This window comes from Equus caballus, chromosome 12 (genome assembly GCF_041296265.1).
Source record: "Equus caballus isolate H_3958 breed thoroughbred chromosome 12, TB-T2T, whole genome shotgun sequence".
Taxonomy (NCBI): Eukaryota; Metazoa; Chordata; class Mammalia; order Perissodactyla; family Equidae; genus Equus; species Equus caballus.
This window is the reverse complement of record NC_091695.1, coordinates 44237406-44253714: the sequence shown is the minus strand read 5'-3', so window position 1 is coordinate 44253714 and position 16309 is coordinate 44237406. Positions and strand designations below refer to the sequence as shown.

Here is a 16309-nt window from a genome sequence, read left to right as displayed (position 1 = left end):
GGTGACATCTGAGCAGAGACCTGGGGGGAGTGGGGGAATGGAGCCTTTTCAAGACCTGGGGGAAGAGTTTCCAGATGGAGGGAACAGGATGTGCCAAGGCCCTGGGGTGGGAAGGAAGGCGGTGGTATGTTTCAGTGACAGGAGGGTCAGTGTCATTGGGCCACACGCAGGGAGAGGACGGTGGTAGTTCACGAGGGGTGGGGGGTGCACAGTGACTATGGACATTATTTCAGATGTTGAGAGGAGGAGCAAGGGGACGGCTTAGGGTAGGGGATCTGGTTTGAGCTCCGGACAGATCCCCGCTGTTTTCAGGGGACACACGGGAGAGGCAGGCTTCATGGCTGCATTCCCTCTGCCCAGCACCCCCATTCCTGTCCTAGGCTGGAAAGATCAGCCTGCCCCAGGGTTACGGAGCAGTGGGAAAAGCAAGGATTTTGCAGCCAAACAGATGGGGATTGAACCCTTTCGGGGTGACCTGGGGCAGGCACCTCTCCTCTCTGAGCTGTTCCCTCAGCACGGTGTGGCAAGGGGAATGAGACCGCTACAAGCCCCAGCTAATGGGGACACACAGTGGGACCTCGTGCAGTCTGAGACAAGGATCCTTTTGACTTCTGCTTTCCCCCGCTTCCCCCACCACTCCTCTCTTTCTGCCAAAGGGACCCTACCCATCACTCCCAGGTCCCCCAGGGCAGCAGATGCTCAAGAAAGGGATGAGGGAGGTGACCAGTGCCCCAGGGACACCAGCCCCCGGTGGAGGGGACAGATTGTGCCTGTGGGACCTACAGGGACACCGAAGCCTCCAGGGTGGGACAGGGATGGGGCGGATGTGGGGAGGCCAGTCTGGGTTCCTGCCACAGGAGCGGGCTAGAAGGAGGGAGAGGTCTGTGGTCCGACCTCCGGGCCTCCGTGGGAGATAGGCGAGAAAAGAAAGGAAGGTGTCAGGGATCTGGGGGGCACGGCCCCATTTCTGTTTCTAATAAGAGCGAGGCCCGGGAGGACCCAGGGGTGTTCGTGGGGAGGAATGGAATGGTTGGGGCTTTCCACCCGCCTCTTAAAACACCCGTTTTATTTACACTGTTAACCCACAGCACGTACTTTTGTAAGTCAAAAAGAGGCACGTGCATATCTCGGCTGTCTGAGTAGATATATTTTGGAGTCAGGAGTGGACTGGGGGATCCTCGAGGTATGCATGGGGCGGGGAAGTGGGGGGGCGGGGCTCCCCCCAATCCCGGGGACTCCTGAGGACGCCTCCTTGAGGGGCAGCATGGGGAAGGGGCCGGGTTTGAGGCCGGGGTGCAGCCCTTGCAGCCCCCTCCCCACCTCGTCCCTGCCCCTTTGCCCTGGAGGCCCCGCGCTCCCGGCCTCCAGGCTCCGCCCGCAGCCTCCCGCCCCTCCCCTCCGCGCGTGACCTCGGCCCCGCCCCCGCGAGCCCCCGCCCCGCCCCCCGCCCCTCGCCCCCGGCTCCTCTGTCACTTCCTGATTCCCGCTTCCTGCTTCCCAGAGGCCGGGATCCGGAGCCGCCCGAGGCCGGTGCCACAGCCCCTGGCGCCCCCGGTGAGCACTGGGGGCCGGGGCTGGGGGCGCGGGCGGCGGGCGGGGCGGGGCTGCAGGGGCGGAGCCGCGGGGGGCTGTGGTTGGGGGGCCTGGGTCCGAGGAGCCCTTCTCGTCCGCGGCGCCCCACCCTCAGTCCCAGCTCCCCTTGGCCGCCCAGCCTGTCCCCTCCTGGCCCGGGGTCCCTGGAAATCGGGCTCCTAGTTCACCTTGGACTCGGCTTCGAGGATACTCTGCGGCTGGGAGTGCTGTCCCGACCCCCGCCCCCTCCTGCCAGGCCTCCTGGGCCAGCCTGGGGCTCCCTGCAGCTCCCCGCACATTCCTGCAGGCGCTGCACATTCCCTGGGACTCAGAACTGGGGCCTAGCACGGCCTGCTCCTCTGGCCGTCCTCCCCATCACCCAGCCTCCGAACCCCCGGCAGGAAGGAGCCTGCTCCGCACTGACCGGGACCCCCAGAGGAGCTAAGCTTGCTCCGACATTGGCACCTCCTACCTCCCCCACACACATACCAGAGCCAGGGAGAGGCCTTGGGTAGTGTCCTGCAAAGCCCCTCAGGACTGAGCAGCGTGGGCTGCGGGGTCAGCACGTTGCCCCCCTCAGATCAGCGCACGGGGGGGAGGCAGCCAGGGTTTGCACCTCTCACCCCTTTCTGTAACCGGGGATACTGAGAGCCAGGCGGGCTCTAACGACCAGGCCCGCACTTGCATCCTCCCCACCTCCCTTCGTGCAGCCCTGGGAGGGTTGGGGGCTTCCATGATGGGCAGGGCTGACCCAGGCTTCTGCGCCCTGCAGACATGTCCTTCCGCAAAGTGGTTCGCCAGAGCAAATTCCGGCATGTGTTCGGGCAGCCGGTCAAGAATGATCAGTGCTATGAGGACATTCGCGTGTCGCGTGTCACCTGGGACAGCACCTTCTGCGCAGTCAACCCTAAGTTCCTGGCGGTGATTGTGGAGGCCAGCGGTGGGGGCGCCTTCCTGGTGCTCCCCCTAAGCAAGGTGGGCCCCCTCAGGGCTGAGGGAAAGTCTGCAGGCAGCTGGGCCACACCTGCCAGGCGTCTGTGTATTTCACGTCCCATATCTTGCCCAGCCCCACAATGCTGGGCAGGTGTCATAATCCAGATTTACTGCCCGAGAGGCGTGAACACAGACGGGGAAAGTCTTTTATTGCCACAGAGTCAGGGTCAAAGGCAACAGATGTTTCCTGCTCACCTGATGATGCCTGTGAGGAAGAGGTGGGTCGGCAAGAGGCAGTGAGAGTCACATCTGGGCCATCTGTGGGCCAGGCACCCTTCTCCCTGCATGGAGGGGAAGCCTCAAGCTCTGCGAGGGTGGACCCTCAGGGTCTTGGGTCCCCCTTGACTACTCCTCTCATGCCCCCAGACGGGCCGCATTGACAAGGCCTACCCGACAGTGTGTGGACACACGGGACCTGTCCTTGACATTGATTGGTGTCCCCACAATGATGAAGTCATTGCCAGCGGCTCGGAGGACTGCACGGTCATGGTGAGGCATATGGCTGTGGTTGGGTCTGGGTGGCAGTTGTCACTCGAGGTTGCCTGCAGCAGGGCCAAGCAGGGGCCTCAGCCCGCATCCCTACCCCTTCCGCAGGTGTGGCAGATCCCGGAGAACGGGCTGGCTGCCCCACTGACAGAGCCGGTGGTGGTGCTAGAGGGCCACACCAAGCGAGTGGGCATCATCACCTGGCACCCGACGGCCCGCAACGTGCTACTCAGCGCAGGTCTGCACTGGTCCCTTGCTCCCCACCCCTGGCCATGCACAGCTCTGGAACGTCCCACACCCTCTCCCGCGCCATCTGACAGATGGGAAAGCTGAGGCCCATAGGGTCTGGTTCCAGGAGGGTGGTCAGAGCTGGCCTGGTGGGCTGACGGCCCCCTGCCCGGCAGGCTGCGACAACGTGGTGCTCATCTGGAACGTGGGCACGGCGGAGGAGCTGTACCGCCTGGACAGCCTGCACCCCGACCTCATCTACAACGTCAGCTGGAACCACAATGGCAGCCTCTTCTGCTCCGCCTGCAAGGACAAGAGTGTGCGCATCATCGACCCCCGCCGGGGCACCCTGGTGGCGGTACGTGGCCCTGGAGGGTAAGGATGGCAGTGGACAGGCCGAGGGGCTCTATTGGGTCACTGTACTGACCACTCTGTCCCCTGCCACAGGAGCGGGAGAAGGCTCATGAAGGGGCCCGGCCCATGCGGGCAATCTTCCTGGCAGATGGCAAGGTGTTCACCACAGGCTTCAGCCGCATGAGCGAGCGGCAGCTGGCACTCTGGGACCCGGTGAGTGGCCATGGCCGGCCTGAGGGGACAGGCTTGAGACTTGGGCTCCACCCTGGATGAAGAGGGCAGGAGTCACCCTGGAGAGGCCTGTGGTTCCCAGGCCCCGGAACCCGCCAGCCTCTCCTCTCCCTGCCCCTGCTCTCTGGCCTCCCTCACTGCCTCCAGTTACCTCTGTGTCTGCCATTCTTCTTGCCAACTGAAAGGCCGTTCTCTCCTTTGCTTGCCTGTTCCCACCAGCTGCAGAATCCCCCTCCTCCAGGAAGCCTGCCAGCGCTTCCCCTGGAGTGCTCTGTCGCACAGCCCTATGCTTCTGTATAGTGACCTCCAGGGGCCCCTCTGAGGCAGGCTGGTGCTGCCTGGCACCCGGGTTCCCACATGGTGGGGACTTCCTCAGCACTTGCTCGGTGGCCTGGGAGTTGGCTAAAGACCTGGAGGAGGCTGGGAAAGTGGAGCCCTGGGAGTTAAGGGGAGCCAGGAGGGCCCGGCGGGGCACACTGTGTGGGCAAAGGCTTACAGGTGGGAGGGAGCCCACCTGGCGTGGTCGGGGCAGCAGCGCTGGCATGTGTGGCTGGTTGGGGCCCAGTGCTGATGGGGGGAGTTGGGACAGTGATGGGAGAGAGGAGGTTCTGGCCTGGCCTGACTGTCCCCAACCCCGTGTGCCAGGAGAACTTCAAGGAGCCCATGGCCTTGCAGGAGCTGGACTCGAGCAACGGAGCCCTGCTGCCCTTCTACGACCCCGACACCAGCGTGGTCTATGTCTGCGGCAAGGTGAGGCTGGGCATGGTGTGGGGGCAGGGAAGAGGGATGCCCGAGTGCTGACCCCTGCCCACTCCTGCCCTGCAGGGCGACTCCAGCATCCGGTACTTTGAGATCACAGACGAGCCTCCCTACATCCACTTCCTGAACACATTCACCAGCAAAGAGCCCCAGAGGGGCATGGGCAGCATGCCCAAGAGGGGCTTGGAGGTCAGCAAGTGTGAGATCGCCCGGTAAGAGGGACCCCCGAGGCAGCCGGCTATAGGGGGATGGGTCAGCCTGGGGGGCGCAGGGGCCAGGCTGTGGGCATCCAGGGTGACATGTCAGATCATAAGAGGCTGCTCAGGAGCAGGAACCAGCCCACAGGGGGCCCAGGGTCAGGGGTCAGTCTGTGGGAGGAGCTGAGGTGAGGCCCGGAAGTGGAGAGTGGAGGGTGACCGGAGAGATGGTGGCAGGAGGTTCCACCCATGGCTCCCTCCCCCTCCTTCTCCCAGGTTCTACAAACTGCATGAACGCAAGTGTGAGCCTATTGTCATGACTGTGCCAAGAAAGGTGAGGCTGGCTGGATCCCCTGCCCACCCACTGCTCCCTTCTTGGGCAGACAGCCCATGCAGGGGGGAACAGGGTGAGGCCTGTGAATGGGCCGTAGCCAAATAAGGGTGTGGTCAGTGGGCTGGACAGGTGCCAGCTTGCCCTTGTACCCACACAGGGGTTGGGCTGTGCCAGGCAGGGGGCAAGCAGGAATGAGATGCAGTGTGAGCTGCCCTGAACCAGCCACAGGAGACAGACACCGGGCAGCCACGGAGCTCTCCCCATAGGAGGCCGGACCTACAGCATGACTAGGGTGGGGCCCTCCAATGGCAGGTAGAGACCAGGAGAAGGGCGCAGAGGTGGGAATGGAGTCTGGCTGCAGTGGAGGCTCCCATGAGGAGGGATCAGGCCTCAGATGCCCAGCCAAGAGCCTTGGATGCACATTTTTCGCCAGCCAGTACTTACTGAGTGCACATTCAGCATGTCAGGCACGACCGGGGGAGCAGAGCTGTGAACGAGGCTGACAGGGCCTGCCCCAAGAGCTCACGGTCCATGGGGCATAGATGTAGCTCCCAGAATCCCACGAAGCTATATAGCTGGTCCCCGCTTAGGAAGGTTGGGGAAGGCTTCAGACGGAGCTCTTGGCAATATCCAGAAGGGAAGTGAAAGGACAGATTTGAGCTTTCAAAAGGTCACTTGGGGTTAGGCTATTGGAAGACGGGTTGACAGGGTGGAAGCCTGGAGGCCAGCAGAGTGATGAGGAGGTGGCCACCCAGGGTCCAGACGAAAGGACCCTAACAGTGGGTCCCCAGCTGATCCAGACCTCCCCCACCCCTTCCCAGTCGGACCTCTTCCAGGATGACCTGTACCCCGACACAGCCGGGCCCGAGGCGGCCCTGGAGGCGGAGGAGTGGGTGAGCGGGCGGGACGCCGACCCCATCCTCATTTCCCTGCGGGAGGCCTACGTGCCCAGCAAACAGCGGGACCTGAAGGTCAGCCGGCGCAACGTGTTATCCGACAGCCGGCCCGCCGTGGCCCCTGGCTCCGCCCGCCCAGGGGCCTCCACATTTGCTGCCTCTACCACTGCCACGACCCCCAGTGGCAGCCTTACTGGAGCCAGGGTATGTACCCCGCGGTCAGGAGTGGAGTTGGGAAGCGCCAGCTGTTTCCCCAGTCTGCTGTGTGTGCCTAAATCATTCCCTGTCCCTCTCTGGGCCTGGTAGTAGATTTAGGGAGCATTGCAACTCTGTGACCCGTGACCCCTACGATGTCCCTGCAGGAGGCTGGGAAGCTGGAGGAGGTGATGCAGGAGCTGCGGGCCCTGAGAGCGCTGGTCAAGGAGCAGGGGGAGCGCATTAGCCGCCTGGAGGAACAGCTGGGGCGCATGGAGAATGGGGACGCGTAGGACCACAGGCCCAGTGGAGGCCGCTGCCCTCACCTCCACCTCCTCTCACTCAGCCTCTGTTGGCAGGTCACACCACAGGTTGACTGCCCCCTGCCGAGGGCCTCTGGGGCCAGTCCACACCCTGACCCATCCTGTGGGCCCAGGCTGGAGCCACTGCCTGGCTTTTGTCACTGTTACTGTGGAAGATTTTTGTACCATGGCAAGCTTATACTCTGAGGGACCATCTCCCCCACCCCGCCTGGCCCTCACTCCCTCCCTGGAGGAAGCTGGAGGGATGGGCTCTCTATTTTCATTTCAAATAAAATTCTCTTTCTAAAACCGGGTTTGCCCTTTTGCTGCAAGGGTGGGGCTGGGGAAGGAAGTCTGGAAAGCTGGGGAGAGAGGAGGCCCACAGGGATCACAGAAGCAAGGTCTGGGGGCCATGCGCATCCCCCACAGCCATCACTTCCCTGAATTCTGCCAGGTAGAGAAACTGAGGCAGAAGACCTGTGGACACCTCCAGGGTGTGTCCTGCTTTGAGCTGGGTGCCCAGTCCTTCCTCTTGGAGGCCTGGTCAGAGGCCCCACAGCCCCAGCCTCGCCCAGTGAGACCTGTGAGCATCTGGTGTGCATCAGGGTGGGTGTGAGAGGCCCAAGGCCCCCACCAGGGTCCTGTGGCAGAAGGGCTGGGGGGGTGCTGCGGGCAGGAAGCGGAAGCGTCGAGTAACCCCTGGCTGCAGTTGAGAGCGCGAGAGCTCACTTCTCACTCAGCTCAGCCAGAGCTGGAGGTGGGCGCCCAGCTCTGAGAGGCCGGCGGACAAATGGTGAGCACTGTGGCCCACTGGGTCCGTGGGGTGGGGGCAACAGGAGGTCAGGGCCGGAACGTCTGGGCCCCGGGAGCTAAGGAAGTATCCCCCGGCGGAGGCCCAGCGGCAGAAGCAACCCGTCAGGAGCCAGGGCGAGACCCAGGACGGCCATGGGGCAGAAGCCGGGCCTCTCTCTCACCCCTCCCCAGAGCTGGGCCGCCCTGGGAGTCAGGGTGTGGCCCCCAGGGCCCCACTCCAGGCCTAGCCCCCCTTGCTGACCGGGGATAGACCCTCTCACCGGCTCCTCTGGTGAGCTGGGACTTCGGCACAGCCCCTCCTGCATCCCTGGAGCCTGGGCAGACAGAGCCCCGGGCAGGGGGAGGCTTGCTTGCACCTCGGCACCCCTCCCCCCTCCTCCCTCCCCCTCCCTCCACCTCCCCCCACCTGCCTCGTTCTGACCGCAGGCTTCCTCTGGCAGCTGCACCCGCCTCCCCCAGCCCCCAGCAGGCCCCCAGGGACAGGGAGTTGAACGGAAACAAACGCCGCAGCTGGGGCAGTCCCGCAGCTGGGGCAGTCCCGCGGCTGGGAAGGCGGAAGAGGGGTCTCTGGGACCCTCATCCTGGGACCTGGCAAAGCAGAGGGTGAAGAGTTGCCTGGGAGCCAGTCCCGCCATCCCGGGCCTCAGGAAGAGCAGCTCCCCCCCTCCCTTCCATCCCACCCCATCCCAGTCCAGGCAGCAGGCTTGACACAGTCAACCAGGATGTGCTGAGCACCTTCTGTGAGCCAGGAAGCTTGAGACGCTAGAGCCCAAAAGATCCCTGTCTTCCTGCGGCTTATTCTGGCGGGGAGCTGAGACAGTAAACCTAATGGGCAAGCAGAGTTGTGGACTGTGCTAGGAGTTGGGGAGGAGAGGAAAGTACAGCAGGTGCGGGGCACGGAGAGGGCTGGGCTGGGCTGCGGGTGTGAATGTCAAGGGAGAAATCCAGGTCAGGTTAGGTGAGCAGGCCAGCCATGTGGCTCTGGGGGATGGAGCATCCGGCAGAGGGAACCACCAGGTCCAGGCCCGGGGCAGGAGAGGCTTACCTGGTGCAGTGGGACGGAGGGAGGGAGGGAGGGAGGAGGGGCAGGGAGGCGAGGGGCAGGGAGGTCAGAGCATCGGCGGCCGGGCCTCACAGGGCCAGGGCCTCACTGACCGAGTAAGGACTTGGGCCTTTCTGCTTGACTGTCCCCATGTTGCTCGAGAGGCAACCGAGGACCCAGTCACCCAGTGTGCCCACCACGGCCTGCCCCCAGCACCGGTGATGAGCCCTGCCTGTCTCCCCACAGGACCTGTCCTGCGCCCTAGGGCTCGGGACACTGCTGGCCCTGCCGGGGGTCCTGGGCTCAGGTAACAGTGCCCAGGAGGGCGCTGGCTCCAACTCTGTCACCATCGTCCTACTGCTGCTCCTGCTCCTGCTGCTGGCCACTGGCCTGGCACTGGCCTGGCGCCGCCTCAGCCGTGATTCTGGAGGCTACTACCACCCCGCCCGCCTGGGCGCCGCGCTGTGGGGCCGCACCCGACGCCTGTTCTGGGCCAGCCCACCAGGCCGCTGGCTCCAGGCCCGGATTGAGCTGGGGTCTCCAGATGAGGACCCCGAGCGGCAGGAGGATGAACAGGATGTGGAAGATGACTACTATGACATGGAAGGTGGCCGGGAGGAGGTTGAATCCCGGGAAGAGGGGCAGCCATGTGGAGAGGAGCCCAGCCCACAGCAGGGCCCAGGGCCGGCAGAAGAAGCACACGATGGTGACGCCAGTGATGCTGATGATGCCGAAGGGGCCCTGGCCCTCAGCTGCCAGGGGCCGGCGGGCTCAGGGGGCAGCGCGGAGGCTCTGCTGAGTGACCTGCATGCCTTTGCTGGCAGTGCGGCCTGGGATGACAGCGCCAGGCCAGCGGGGGGCCAGGAGCTGCATGTCACTGCACTGTAGGGGCCAGCCCTGGGGTCACATCCCTGTCACTGTGCATCTGCTTCCCAAGCTGCTGTGGCTGGACACAGCCTGCCCTGGAGCCCCACATGGAAAGCCTCAGACTGTCACTCCCTCGACTAGTTCAGTCCCCCAGTCTGTGCATCCCCACCCCCTCCAGAAGGCCACCATCCCGTGCCCACCCAGGGCACTGGGCAGCCATCTGAAATAAAACCCCTACAGCCCTGCGGTTCTGTGGTTCTTTAGTGACCCCACCCCATCCCCAAGCAGGAGCTCCTCCTGACACGACCCCACCCACTCCCACCTCCAGAAGTCCCAAAAAGAGGCAGGTCAGTGCCATGATTCAGTACTTTAATTCCCCAAGGGCAACGCTCAGCTGCGGGAGGCCCTCCACCGGCAGCCGTAGCCTGCAACCCTTCACGTTCATGATTCAGGGGCACAGCCACCCCCACCAGAGACAATCACACTCACTCCTGCCCCCTAGACACACCCCAGGCCTCTGGAACCGGCCCAGGGTCCCGCTGCCCTCGCGGCCTGCAGGGAGGGGCTGCAACAGCTGCCCTCATCCCCACCCGTCCACCTAGCGCCCAGGGCGCCCACGGCCCCTCTTGGACTTCTTGGTCCCTGAGGGGGGGCGGATGGGGAGGGGGGCAGTGCTCGAGGGTGGCGGTGGTGGCGGCAGGAGAGGAGGTAGCGGGGGCTCCATGGGCTCTGGTGGGCCGGGGCTGGGCCGGAATCCCTCAAAAGGCGAGAACTTCAGAGGGCTGCAGGGGAAACCAAGCGGAGTCAGTGCCTCCTGGCCCCGGGGCAGGGGGCCGACTTCCCCACCTGCCTGGGTGCCTGGGCTGTGAGGTCAAGTGCCCATCCAGGCAGCCCCTGCCACGAGAGGTCCCCATGGTTGATGGGGAAACGGAGGTTAACACTGGTTAAGAGACTCGGCTGAGGCAGCCCTGGGGTTGACAGCAGAACCGAAGTTAGGACCACCGGAGCCCCCTGCCCCCAGCTCCACGCTCCCCTCTGCCCTGGGGTACCTGATGGGGGTCCGGGGGCTGCTGTTGAGGCGTCTGGGGGAGCGTAGCTTAGGCTGGAAGGAGAAGCCCTCCTTGATGCTGTCCAGGACGGAGGGCGCCACATACGTGAAGCCCTGGGGGGCAGAGGCAGGGCTGGGCGATGCTCCGTGTCCGGGTGTCTTTAGCCACCATCCCCACCCATGTCCCCATAACCCTCAGGGCCCCCAGGACCTCACCAGGAAGGCCTGATTGGCGCTCTCACTGAGGGCCGTGTCGTCGGGACTGTCCACTGGCGTCTGCCGCGTGAAGTGGGTGTCAAACTGGCTCACGTCCTCCTCTGACTGCTGTGGGCAGACCCGCGAGGGGAGGGGTCAGGGGGCGTCAAGACGGGAGTCCTCCACTCGCCACAGGGCCAACGCGATCTCCACTCACCAGACAGGGCCTGAAAGGGGGGTCCACGCGGCGGGCCAGGAGGTCGTCCCAATTGATGTGCCGGAAGAACGGGTGCCTCTGTGGGTAGGGTGCCCCCCAACATGCCAACATTTCACCCTCCTTGGCTCCCTTGGTAGCTCCCTCTGCCCTAAGGCCCTGCCCCCTGCACCCCTGCCCACTCATGGTGGTCGCAGGCCCACCTGCACATCGGCAGCGTCCCCTGGGCCACCCCCGATCCGCTGGCTGGGATTCCGCTTCAGAAACTGCAGGACAAGGGCAGAGGGGGAGAGTCTGGGGAGAGGTCCTGCTCATGTGCGCCCTGTTCCCAGGGGCTGGCTGGGTGTGGAGAGGTGAGATAGGGTGTCGGGGAGGAGGCCTCTGGAGCGTAGTCTCCACCTACTGACGCCCTCAGGACTTCCAAGGTTTGGTCCAGTGGCCCCTTCTCCAGGAAGCCTTCACAAAGGTGCCCGGCCGCCAGTATCGCCCCGGGGAGCACCTTAGTAGGGATCCGACTGCAAATCTGGACGGGGCACCTACCCCCCATGTTTACCCCCGTTGATTGCCTCTTTGATGGGAGAGCAGCGAGCTCATCCTGAACATTCTGCTGATCAGGACTTGGAAGAGGGACCTGTCCAGGGTCAGCAGCTGGTCTGCATCAGAACTAAGGCCCAAGCTCAGCATCTTGGACCCCAAAGCCAGTGCTCCTGCATCCCAAAGGCCCAGCGCACAGGCAGGGATGGCTCCGGATCCCCACGGCCTAGGGAGACTCAGGAACCCGTGCAGGGCCTGGGAGAAGCGATGGGGGGGGGGGGGGGGGGCCAGACCAGGGACAGGAGGGAGAGGGAGCCCACCTTTTTGACAAGGTCCCGGGCATCCGGGGTGAGGTAGGGGGGCAGTGCCAGCTTCCCTTTGATGATCTTGTCCATGGTTTTCTTTCGGTTCTCCGCAGTGAAGGGTGGCTAGAGAAGGCAGAGGATGAGAGGACCCTTGTGGGCCTCCCACTGGGTGGGCCTTGCCCCTGCCCCGGGAGGGGGCCCTCCTCCCGCCCTCACTCCCATCCTCCCAAGGAAGCTGGACTTGCCGATCCAGTGAGCATGTCGTACATCAGGGCCCCCAGGCTCCACCAGTCCACCGCCCGGTTGTGACCACTGCGCACCAGAATCTCAGGGGCCCTGGGGGCCAGGTGGAACTGTCAGTCAAGCCAGGCCCTTCCTGGCTGTCCTCCTGACCCCTGGGCCCAGCCAGCTGCCACTTACATGTACTCAATGGTGCCACAGAAGGTGTGGGTGACGGCGCCCTCATGAATCGACTCCTTGCAGAGTCCGAAGTCCGTCAATTTGATGTGGCCTGAGGAAGAATGTTGGAGGGGGTTGGAAGGATGCCACGGGGCTCCCCATCCCTCCCCACAGATTCTGACCGACACATGCGCACCCTGGCTGTTAAGCATGATGTTCTCCGGCTTGAGGTCCCGGTAGATGATGCCTTGGGAGTGGAGATGGCCCAGGGCCAGCGTGATCTCTGCCAGGTAGAAACTGCAAGGACAGGACAGAGTGACAGCAAGGACAGGGGTGGAGCCAGGCCTTTGGGGGAGGGATCCCGGGAGCCCCTCAGGAGAGAGGCAGGAAGGAACACCTACCAGGCCGTGTCTTCCAGGAAGATGCCCTCTCGTTCCAGATGTGTGAAGAGCTCACCGCCTGCGACACAAACACGTCAGCAGCTGTGTGCCGGGCCCAAGCTCCTTTGTTCTCTGAGTCTTGGTTTCTTCTCGGGGAGAGTGGGGCTCGTCATTCCCGCCCTACCTGCCTCACAGAGCTGCCGTGGGGATTCAATTCAATCAGCAAACATCTACCGACGCCTACTCGGTGCCCGGCCCTGTGCTAGGCGAAGCTGGGGACACAGAGATGAAGAGACCCAGCCATCGCCCTTGGGACGCTCAGTCTACTGGGGAGACAGACATGCACGTGGCTGCTCTAACACACCAGATGGAGGCAGCAGCTCCAAGAGCTTAACCCAAGACATCTCACAGAGGAGAGAGAGGGGGACAAAATTAATCCCGAGGTGAGGGGAGAACAAGCCTTAAAGGGGGTGCTGAGATGGAGTGCAGGGAATGAAGCTCAGGGGCTCGTCAGGTACAGATGGGGCAGCTGGGAGAAGCAAGCCCGGACTGCTTCATGATGAACAGGGGACACCAGGCCAAGGAGGCCAGGCTTTCTCTGGGCAGTTACAGGGAGCCATGGAATTCTGAGTGTTGGGGACAATCCGTACTCTGAGGCGATGACCCTGGGAGTTAGTAGAGGAGATACTAGGAAGAGGGTGAGCTGGAGGCCTCCCCAACAGTGTGTCCCCCGCCCCCACCTGCCCCAAGAGGAGAGGATTGAGGACACTGCAGAGAATGAACCAACTGGACTTGGGACCTGACTGGATGCAGGCACACGGGAGAGAGGAACAGGACATGAAGGAGTAGTGGCAATGGACAAAACAACCCTCTGGACTTGTATACAAACTCCCAATGCTCCCATCCACCCCCAACACAGGTGAGGGACACAATAGGTGCTGGACAGATGTTTGCTGAATGAATGAATGAATGAATGAAGGGACGAACAGATGGATGGATGGACGGGTGTGGGGGCCCCCTGGCCATTCTACACACCCCGTCTCCCCGGGCTTCCCCCAGACTTCCAGGGCTCCCTGTGCTGGTTCCCGGGCCCTGCCCACACCCCTGCTGGGCCTGCACTCATACCACTGAGGCACTCAAGGATGAGGTAGAGTTTGCCACCAGTCTGGAAGGCATAGGCCAATTCCACAATGAAGGGGTGCTTCACTGACTCTAGAATGTTCCGCTCAGCCCGCGTGTGTGCCGTGTCCTTGGCGTTGCGCACAATTTTGGCCTGGAGAGACAGGGATCGGTCAGAAGTTGAGCACCCAGGGCGCCTTCAGTCCCTCCAGCCATTACTCTTCTGCCAGCCCCTGTCCCTCCATATTTCTCCATAACTCTGCTGCCTGCAAGCAGCAATCATCCTGCTTTATCCTCCAGCACAGTGTTCCTCAACCTCGGCACTAACGGCATTTCAGGTAGATAATTCTCTGTTGTAGGGGACTGCCCTGTGCACCGGAGGATATTTAGCAGCATCCCTGGCCTCGACCCACTGGATGCCAGCACCACCCCTCTCTAGTCGTGACTCAAAAACGTATGCAGAAATTGCCAAATGTCCCCTGGGAGGCAAAACTGCCCATGGTTGAGAATTACTGCAAAACAATATAATCACAATTGACGATAAACCAGTGAATGCAAAGACGGGGACCGTCTCCTCCGTCAGGTTCCCTGCCGTCTTCCCAAAGCCTGGCGAAGGGCATTGAGAATGGCAGCCACTCAGTAAGGATTTGTTGGTTGAATGAATGACTCACCTTCCTCAGGACTTTCATGGCATATATTTTGCCCGAGTTGGTGCCCTGCACCTTTCGCACCTGGAACACCTGTGGGGCAGGGGAGACAGGATCAACTTCCCTCTCCACCTTCTATCGTCAAAAAGCCCCACCCTGCAGCTCTGGCATTGGGACCAGGAGGCCTAGGCCCACCCAAGGGCGGGGCAGTAAAGATTTCAGGTCTGACTCTGAGAGGATTTGCCCCTCCCTCCTTTACGTGTCTAGTCTGATGTCTATCAGAGGCTCTACTGACTTACAATCTAATTTGTTCTGAGAACCCTTTGCTGCAGCAAGACTGAGGCTGCAGGCCAGTGAGGAAGGAGAGAGAGCCAGTACCTTGCCATAGCCCCCCTTGCCCAGCACACGCAGCAGCTCAAAGCAGTGGGGCCCAATGCGCTCAGGGCCCAGGTTCACACTGGTCTCAGTCAGCTCCACCTCCTCATAGTGTCCTACAGGCCTATGGACACAAGAAGTTATTGGGGGCAAGGCCCGGGTCCCCTTCCCCAGCCCATCCCCTCCTCTCCCAACACGACCCTCACTCACTCCAGGCCAGCCGCCCTCAACTCGGCAAGGGGACACACGTCCTGTGAGAAACCGAGGGGTAAGAGCCAAGAGAGGTGCCAGGATCCCTCCCCCCTAAGCTAGACTGCTTGGTCCAGGAGAAGAGAGGGTCAGGCACCGGAGCTGTCAGGTGATGGACCGAGACTGGGGAGGAGAGGCGGAGGGCAGTAAAGGGAGAATCAGGGGAAGGGTTGGGATCCTGGAAGACAGGTCGGGGTAGGGTAGGGTCAGAGCTTAATAGGACCAGGATCTGGGAAAGATCGCGGTCTGCAGGAGCGGAGCCTACTCTGGGTCGGGGGAGGCGGGGGGATCCCATCGTTTGGGCGATGGGATCGGCTCCGGGATCGAGCCGCGCCCGGGTGGACCACTCACCGCGGGGCTGAACTCTGGCTCGCCCTCGCCCTCGCTGCCTTCCTCTGTCTCCAGGTCCAGGTCAAACACGGCCGCCATGGCGGCGCTGGCCCCGCGGGCCCCTCGGCCCGCACCGGGCCGCGCTCTGACTGACAGCCCGGAGCCGGACCCTGTACGTTGTCATTCCGCGACTGCGGCCCCGCGCGCCCGATGACGCAAAAGGCTTTCTCCCCCCCCCCGTCCCCCGCCGCCCGATCCCCGCCCCCCCACCACGCCCCACGAGCAGGTTGCTTAGCCTGCCGGGGAGAAAAGATGGCGTCCGCCGCAGGGCCTCGCGGGAATTGTAGTTTCAGAGTGTGGGGATGCCAAAGCCTGCGGAACCCTCTTCACGGGACCCTGTCTTCCCAGGACAGCTCCCCAGGGGCGGCACCGGACAGAGGTTGGCCTGGAAGGCGCCTACCTTGGCTCTGGGGAGAGTTTGAATTTGGATGGGGCACAGAAGCGCATGCAGGTGTGAGCGTAAATGTAATTCCTAGTGGAGCCTTGCGCTGCCAGGCTGGCTGGGTGACGAGAGGCAGCTTGCGTCTCCTTTCTGTTCGCCGCTGAAAGAGAGGCGGCTGCATCAGGGTCTCCCTAAGGTGCCTCCAGCCTCGAGGACCCTGCAGGTCAGAGCGTTTACTGGATGACAGGGTAAACTGGATGTTGCCAGGCTCCTGCCACAAAGGGTTTGGATCTCATTGATCCATCCGTAAATATGGGCTTGTGCTGCGTTTTCTCCATTGCCGGTTTAAGCACATTTAGTAATTCGGCTACCTGGTACAGAACAGGCACTTAATAAAACTCCACTGAAAGAATGAATGAAGGAACACCCCAAACCTGACTGTGACTTTAGATTTGGGCATGGGTTCTTGTTGGATGGGGCTCTGTGGGGGTGAATTTGGGCCAGACCGGGCCTTGGATGAGTCCTGATTGCCGGAGGCTGTCTGGAGGTGATTCCAGTTGGACAGTGGAGGCTAGATATGAACTCAGATGGACAGAACTCAGGGGGTCTCCAGGCTGGGGGAGGAGGGTTATCTGGTTGGACGTGGCCCTCTGGTTGTAATTCCACCCTCAGGAGACCCTCAGTTTTGGGTGATGGTGTGGGTGCCCTTGGCAGGCCCCCACTAAAGGTCAGCCCAAAGATCTGGCCATTGTGGCGGTTTATCCTTAGCTCCAGATGCTACAGGGGTCCCCTAGCCACCTCTC

The 16309-nt window shown here is 62.7% G+C and overlaps 3 protein-coding genes and 1 long non-coding RNA gene across 4 annotated transcripts; 2 read left to right on the top strand and 2 right to left on the bottom strand.

The window, feature by feature from the left end:
• Positions 1–1254: 1254 nt before the first annotated feature.
• Positions 1255–6856, top strand: CORO1B (coronin 1B). The gene is made up of 11 exons (XM_023654565.2): positions 1255–1554; positions 2345–2547; positions 2932–3054; positions 3160–3289; positions 3456–3637; positions 3727–3846; positions 4510–4614; positions 4690–4835; positions 5097–5154; positions 5976–6254; positions 6413–6856. The coding sequence occupies exons 2-11, from the start codon at positions 2347–2349 to the stop codon at positions 6536–6538; spliced, it is 1470 nt and encodes a 489-aa protein (XP_023510333.1). The 5' UTR covers positions 1255–1554; positions 2345–2346; the 3' UTR covers positions 6539–6856.
• LOC138916739 (uncharacterized) lies at positions 2694–7727 on the bottom strand. Its single transcript, XR_011424084.1, has 3 exons — positions 7621–7727; positions 5599–5773; positions 2694–3898 (listed from the first exon to the last, which is right to left on the bottom strand). It is a non-coding gene; the product is annotated as an uncharacterized lncRNA (long non-coding RNA).
• On the top strand, positions 6865–9516 carry PTPRCAP (protein tyrosine phosphatase receptor type C associated protein). Its single transcript, XM_001497719.6, has 2 exons — positions 6865–7340; positions 8649–9516. Exons 1-2 carry the CDS (start codon positions 7338–7340, stop codon positions 9288–9290), a joined length of 645 nt encoding a protein of 214 aa, XP_001497769.1. The 5' UTR covers positions 6865–7337; the 3' UTR covers positions 9291–9516.
• Positions 9517–9621: 105 nt separating this feature from the next.
• RPS6KB2 (ribosomal protein S6 kinase B2) lies at positions 9622–16275 on the bottom strand. Its single transcript, XM_001497573.7, has 15 exons — positions 15086–16275; positions 14696–14736; positions 14489–14609; positions 14135–14203; positions 13470–13617; positions 12366–12423; positions 12161–12261; positions 11986–12076; positions 11811–11901; positions 11581–11688; positions 10930–10992; positions 10730–10807; positions 10534–10641; positions 10319–10431; positions 9622–10051 (listed from the first exon to the last, which is right to left on the bottom strand). The coding sequence occupies exons 1-15, from the start codon at positions 15161–15163 to the stop codon at positions 9868–9870; spliced, it is 1452 nt and encodes a 483-aa protein (XP_001497623.4). The 5' UTR covers positions 15164–16275; the 3' UTR covers positions 9622–9867.
• Between the last annotated feature and the right edge of the window lie 34 nt (positions 16276–16309).